Source organism: Austrofundulus limnaeus, unplaced genomic scaffold (assembly GCF_001266775.1).
Source record: "Austrofundulus limnaeus strain Quisiro unplaced genomic scaffold, Austrofundulus_limnaeus-1.0 Scaffold2340, whole genome shotgun sequence".
Taxonomy (NCBI): Eukaryota; Metazoa; Chordata; class Actinopteri; order Cyprinodontiformes; family Rivulidae; genus Austrofundulus; species Austrofundulus limnaeus.
Window position 1 is genome coordinate 11,724 of NW_013954742.1, and position 7,314 is coordinate 19,037.

The 7,314-nt window shown below is 46.1% G+C and overlaps 1 protein-coding gene across 1 annotated transcript in view; it reads left to right on the forward strand.

The window, feature by feature from the left end:
• Window positions 1-1,282: 1,282 nt before the first annotated feature.
• The window catches only part of LOC106510825 (protein NLRC3), a gene marked incomplete in the record, with an annotated part of 11,962 nt that continues 5,930 nt past the window's right edge, over window positions 1,283-7,314 (forward strand). Inside the window, 5 exon segments of the mRNA XM_013999551.1 lie at window positions 1,283-1,332; window positions 1,407-1,490; window positions 1,796-1,933; window positions 6,196-6,266; window positions 6,419-7,314. Coding sequence (XP_013855005.1) covers window positions 1,325-1,332; window positions 1,407-1,490; window positions 1,796-1,933; window positions 6,196-6,266; window positions 6,419-7,314 — 1,197 coding nt within the window.

Sequence of the window (7,314 nt, forward strand, 5' to 3'; positions counted from 1 at the left end):
GAACCAGGTCTCAGGTCATGACTAAACTGAACCAGGTCTCAGGTCATGACTAAACTGAACCAGGTCTCAGGTCATGACTAAACTAAAACAGGTCTCAGATCAGGACCAAACTGAACCAGGTCTCAGGTCAGGACCAAACTAAACCAGGACTCAGGTCAGGACCAAACTAAACAGGTCTCAGGTCAGGACCAGACAGAACCAGGTCTCAGGTCAGGACCAAACTAAACCAGGTCTCAGGTCAGGACCAAACTGAACCAGGTCTCAGATCAGGACCAAACTGAACCAGGTCTCAGGTCAGGACCAAACTAAACCAGGACTCAGGTCAGGACCAAACTAAACAGGTCTCAGGTCAGGACCAGACAGAACCAGGTCTCAGGTCAGGACCAAACTAAACCAGGTCTCAGGTCAGGACCAATCTAAACCAGGTCTCAGGTCAGGACCAAACTAAACCAGGTCTCAGGTCAGGACTAAACTGAAACAGGTCTCAGGTCAGGACCAAAATAACCAGGTCTCAGGTCAGGACTAAACTGAAACAGGTCTCAGGTCAGGACCAAAATAACCAGGTCTCAGGTCAGGACTAAACTGAACCAGGTCTCAGGTCAGGACCAAACTTAACCAGGACTCAGGTCAGGACCAATCTAAACCAGGTCTCAGGTCAGTACCAAACTGAACCAGGTCTCAGGTCAGGACCAATCTAAACCAGGTCTCAGGTCAGGACCAATCTAAACCAGGTCTCAGGTCAGTACCAAACTGAACCAGGTCTCAGGTCAGGACCAAACTGAACCAGGTCTCAGGTCAGGACCAGACAGAACCAGGTCTCAGGTCAGGACCAGACTAAACCAGGTCTCAGGTTTGTTAAAACCTGCTGCTCTTCTACTTCCTGTTTTATGGTTTTTACTCCTAAAGTTTTCATTCTGAGGCTGTTTGATTGTTAATATTTACTGATATTAGTGATATTTATTATTAGTTGTAGTATTTGTATTAAGTACAAGTACCGTGTGACTGCAGTAGTGGACAGATTTTTCTCAGAAACATTTTTTTTTCAGAAATGTTCTGTGCTGAAACAGATCAGGCTGGACCTCCTGAACCAGAGGAACTGGATCAACGTCCTGTTCTTTAAAAACAGTTTTTACATGAAGCGTCACTCTGCTGCTCCTCTTCCATTCTTCAAACGTTTGTGTTTTTCCACAGAACTGCAGTTAATCAGTCAGAAATGCTTCTCTAAATCATTTACAGCTCTTATCCTGAATTTAGAAATTTGACTTTTTTGAAATGAGTCAGGAAACGAAAAACTAAAAGTTTTCTGTGCTTCTGATCAAACTGGATGTTCAGGTGATCTTTGAGCTACAGGAACAGGACTGGACCTGAACCACCTGAAACTGAGTCTGACTGTTTTTTTCTCTCAGAGTGACTGAAGAGCAGAAGATGGAGGAAGTTGAGGAGAGGTTCAGTGGTCTATTCAAGTCCAAACCAGAACCCTCAGACACAACGTAAGAACATTTTCTGATTTAAAAACATCTCTTTGTGTTTTACACTTTAAAATATTTAATCAAACTGAACTGGTTTAATCAAACTGAACTGGTTTAATTAAACTGAACTGGTTTAATTAAACAGAACCAGTGGTTCTGTTCTGATGTTTTGGATCATCTCTGCTGTCCAACACAAGAAGCTGGACTCTGATCTGAGGACTGATCCAGACATGAGACCTTCTGAGTCTCTGCAGCAGTCTGTGTGTTCAGAGCTTCTGAAACGCTTTTCTTCACTGATTTATGTGAAGAACATGTTTGTGTTTCAGAGGTCAGAACCTCAGACAGAGACCAGAACCTGCAGGACCTGCTGACACTCCAGGACCCAGCTGTCTGTCCATGAAGAGTGAYTGGTCCAGAGACAATCCCCCAGACCTCAACAATGAGCCTGACCCTAAAGACAAAAGGTAAGTAAACTGTTTTTAAATTATCAAGCTGTTTTCTCATATTTTACACATTAAAATATTTGAATCAAACCAATCCTTCAGTCCAGGAGCCTCATTAATCGAAGAGTCCAGATTGATACTAAAACTCGTTGTAGTGACAAAATGTGAAACATGTGTACACACAGAAATAATGAGTTTGATCAAACTGTGCACACATGTTTCTGTGCTTCTTTCCTTCAAACATCTCAACAAACATGGAGCTGAGCTCAGGTCAGAAACGTCTTCATTTAAATATGTAAATCTTTCCTGTGTGAATGATTCTCCTCTGTATGATCTGACATCTAAAAGGAAGCTCAGATGTAGGAAAAGGTTTAGTTTTATAGAATGTGAGTCAGTGTCATGATCTGTTTATTTTCCTTAGTTTTCTAGTGTTTCAGTGTTTCCCTGTGTTTCTCTGCCCTGCAGCCCCGACCTCGCTCACCTGTCTCCTTATGTTTCCCCAGGTGTTTCCGATTCCGAGTCTTGTCTTCTGTCTTTTTGTCGGATCATTGTTCAGTCTGCCCTGACTTTGTCCTGTCTCAATGTTACTTGTTACCTGGACTTTCAAGAGAGTTTTTGTGCTGCACTGCCAGCCTTTTKATTTAAATTAAAGACCTTGTTTTCCATTTTTGAACCTGCCTGCRCCCTGGGTATTTTTGCCTGCTTAAAACGTGATATAACAATCCCACCATGTGCCCAGCCTGCAGGAAAAGGTTTTTCTGGCCTGCCTTTTTACAAGGCAGATGATTTTGTTGCCTCTCCGCCTAGACCCAACAAGAATGATTTTTTTCCTACCTGCCTCTGAGGAACTGGTCCCGTCTCTGCCGCAGTGGGAGGAAGGGTCTACGCACCCCCTGATCAGCAGATCACTGATGATCCTCTGGTGGTCCTAGACCCCTGCGGTGAAGACACTCTGCCAGCAGATCAAGGACGTTATGGCGAGGCATCCCAATCTGCTGCTCCTGCCTGGCCATCGGAGRGTCAGCGAGTMTGCTAGTGTAACCAAGAGAAAAAAAGAATAATTTCATTTTTGTTTGAATTTCACCACATCCTTTATATAACTGTTTATTTTATGTTCATAGGCAAGTTTATGGCCATTTTTGTACTAAAATTACTGTTCAATAATCATTGCACTATTGTRATTGTACTGTCTCTTTAAGAAACTGAACATGTGACTGCTGCAGCAGCTCCTCTCTCTCAGTCTGSGCCTTGCTATCTGAGAGGAGGTATGTATTGTAAGGCTCCTGCCAGTAAAATGCATTTCTATTGTAATTAAATTGTTCTCAAACATAAACCATTCTTGATGGAAAACACCACTGCTAAAATACAAATGTTAGCATGCGGTTATGTGACCTATATGTAAGTTCTTAGAAGTTATAATGAGAGTTGGAAGCACATGTGCATCTAAGCTAGCTATGATGGTCTCCATGTGTTTGCTAACAGGGACTGATGAGCTGTGTAGGAGAGACTGCATGTGACAAGGATTTGCATTTTTTTTATTATTTGTGCAGGTACGTACAATGCAATTTTTACTGTTGTATTCATCTGTGTTCTATTGTTTTGTTAAAATTATTGTAGAAAAATCCAGGTTGTATGTGTACTCTAAAGCTCAGTCTGGGCCTTGCTATCTGAGAGGAGGGACTGATGAGCTGTGTAGGAGAGACTGCATGTGACAAGGATTTGCATTTTTTTTATTATTTGTGCAGAGCCATAAATAAAGATGTATCCTGTGTTCATCTGAGTCGTGGCCCCTCTTCAATCCGCGCAGCACAAAAGAACACAACGCAGGTTAACTAAAGTTAACGGAAGTGCATCAGGTCAAGATCATACTTTTAATGGACGTGCATGCACCCGTTACACTAGGCGAGTCCAGGCTGAGCGTCTGAACGCCCACCCTTCCACCCCTTCTGTGTTTCCTGGGTCGGCTCCTGTGCTGCTTGAAATTTTGCTGCCCGAGCCGGCTGTTTTGGCAGCCGAGTCATCTGGGTCATCTGAGTCTACCGGGTTATCTAAGTCTACTGGGCCATTTGAGTCTGTTCCTGAGTTTCCTGAGTTGGTGGTCTCTGTCCCAGTTCTTGAATTGGTGGTCTCAGTTTCTGAGTTGGTAGTTCCAGTCCCAGTTCCGGAGTAGGTGGTCCCGGTGGTTCCACAATCAGTGGTCCCAGAGACGTGGTCCCGGTGGTTCCACAATCAGTGGTCCCAGAGTCGGTGGTCCCGGTGGTTCTACAGTCAGTAGACTCGGTGGTCCCGGTGGTTTCACAGTCAGTGGTCCCAGTGCCTCCTGAGATGGCGGTCCCAGTGTCTCCTGAGTTAGCGAGGCCCGAGTCGGCGGTCCTTGAGGTTCGTGGGTCGGCTTCCGGCAACTTCACGACATCTGGGTCATCATCCGTCGCCTCCATATTGCCTGGGTCGGCTGCCGTCGCCTCATCGCCTGGGTTGTCGCCCGTCACCTCCTCGTCGCCTTGGTCGTCGCCCATCACCTCCTCATCGCCTGGGTCAGCTGTCGTCACCTCCTCATTGCCTGGGTCATCGCCCGTCGCCTCTTCATCGCATGTGTTCGCCGTCATTGACACTCTGCCTCCGTCAACCTCTGCCGGCTCATCGTCTTCTCCCTTCTCCTCCCTTGGCTCTTCGTCTGCTCCCGTCTTCTCCCTTAACTGCACATCTGCTCTCGCCTCCTCTCTTGGCTCCACGTCTGCTCCCGCCTCTTCCCTTGGCTCAACGTCTGCTCCTGACTCCTCCTGTGGCTCTACGTCTGTTGCTGTTCCTGCTGGGCCTTGCTTTGGATGGTCTCCTGGCTGTCCTCAGGATCTTCTGCTCTGTGTGGGGTGGTCTCCTGGCCACCCCCGTGAACTCAGTATGTTTTGTCCTTGAGTCTGTGTTGTCATGTGCTTTCCTGAGTCTCATCCATCTCCTCTTTTCGACATTGGGAGCCGTCGTTGAGGGGATGATCCTGTCATAATCTGTGTTTATTTTCCTTAGTTTTCTCTTGTTTCAGTGTTTCCCTGTCTTTGTCTGCCCTGAAGCCCCACCCTCGCTCAACTGTCTCCTCTTGTGTTTCCCCAGGTGTTTCCCACTGTCCCTTAATTTGTTTGCTTTATATTCTGAGTCTTGTCTTCTGTCTTCTTCGGATCATTGTTCAGTCTGCCCTGACTTTGTCCTGTCTCCATGTTACTTTCAAGAGAGTTTTTGTGCTGCACTGCCAGCCTTTTGAGTTTGACTAAAGACCTTGTTTWCCATTTTTGAACCTGCCTGCGCCCTAGGTATTTTTGCCTGCCTAAAACCTGATAGTCAGAGACACTCATAAATCAGTAGTGTGGAGGACAAGCATTTGTCTCTCTGTTCTCTGGTATTTGTGTTGTGAACAAAGAGGAGTGACTGTGTGTGAAGCTGCTGCTGTCAGCGCACAGCTCACCTGCACAGGTAATGAAGAGGTAAACAATCAGACATAAAGCTCGGAGTAAAGAGAGGGACCACCACCTCTGATGCAGTAATGTTAGACACCACTTCCTGTACATAAATTACACATTTTATTGTAAATGAATAAAGTGAAGCAGGGAACAGATCTACAGGTGCAGCACTTTACAACTTTACTTGTTTAATAACAACATTACTGTAAACACAGAGAAGGGGGTATCTGCAGTCACTAAGTGGGAGTTTCTTGTTGTGTGGGAGGAGTTTGTTAAAGAYGTGATTGGTCAGATTGACTATTTAGGTTGGGCTTTGAAGAAGCCATAACCATTCAGTTGGATGAAAGCTGGGCAGCTGGGGGGACGTCACATTTGGCGTGGTTGAATTGGCCAGAAAGCACATCCATCTCTTACCTTTCACTTTATCTGAAGTCAGGTCACAGGGTTCAGCAGCTTGAGCAGAGAAGTCCAGACCTCTCTTCTCTCAGTCTCCTCTTCCAGGTCTTCTGGGAGGACTTCAAGGTGTTCCCCAGGACAGCTGAGAGACCTAGTCTCTCCAATATGTCCTGGGTCTTCCTCAAGGTCTTCTCCTAATGTGACATGCCTGAAGCGCATCCCTAGGGACCCAGATAATAAAGAATTACAATAGTCCATCCTAGACATGATAAATGCATGGATCAGTTTTTCTGCATCATTTTTGCACAATATGTTTCTAATTTTAGTGTTCTCTGGTAGTTCAGGGCTTTTAACAGCAGTTTTCTCATCCTGGAGTCAGAGTGAAGCAGCAGCCAGAGATGTTAGAACTGATCTGATCAACACTTCCTGTTCTTCCAGTTCTTCATCAGGACAAAGATCCAGAAGCAGAAGTGGACTACAGACAGACAGTCAGGGCAGCTGTGTCCAAGGTAAGACATTTCTGTCCACCTGTTGTTTTAATACAGACACATTGTTGAAGAGTTCAGATCATTAGAAACRTCCTTCAGATTGAAGCTCCAATCAAAATGTTGGAGTTTCTGCTGCAGAACTCACATCTKCTCTRTGTCCCATTTTCCCTCAGATGTTGGTCTGCAGGAGVTTTTAGATGAACATCAGATCAGTCTGAGGAGGAGATGTGAAAGTTTGACTGAAGRTGATGAAASAGGAAGTAGAACCCTCCTCAACAGGATCTACACTGAGCTCTACATCACWGAGGGACAGAGTGAAGAGGTTAATACYCAACATGAGATCAGGCAGCTGGAGACCGCTTCCAAGACCCACATCCTCCATGAGACTCCAATCAGGTGTCAGGACATCTTTAAAGCCTTGCCTGATCAACATGGAGCCATCAGAGTGGTTCTCACCAACGGCGTGGCTGGAGCTGGAAAAACCTTCTCAGTGCTGAAGTTCACTCTGGACTGGGCCGAGGGCTTGGAGAACCAAGATGTCAGTGTGCTGGTTCTGCTTTCRTTCAGGGAGCTGAACCTGATCGGAGATGAGCAGTACAGTCTTCTCAGGCTGCTCCATGTTTTCCATCCAACACTCCAGAAGCTCCCAGCAGAGAAGCTGGCTGTCTGTAAACTTCTCTTCATCTTTGACGGCCTGGATGAAAGCAGACTTCAGCTGGATTTCACCAACAGTCAGCTGCTTTCTGATGTCACACAGGAGGCATCGCTCAACGTGCTGCTGACAAACCTCATCAAGGGGAACCTGCTTCCCTCGGCTCTGGTCTGGATCACTTCCAGACCTGCAGCGGCCAATCAGATCCCTCCTTCATGTGTGGACAGGCTAACAGAAGTACGAGGCTTCACTGACACCCAGAAGTACGAGTACTTCAGGAGGAGGTTCAGTCATGAAGATATGTCCAACATAATCATCTCCCACATCAAGACCTCCAGGAGCCTCCACATCATGTGTGCAGTCCCAGTCTTCTGCTGGATCACTGCTACAGTTCTGGACCACATGTTGACCACAGAG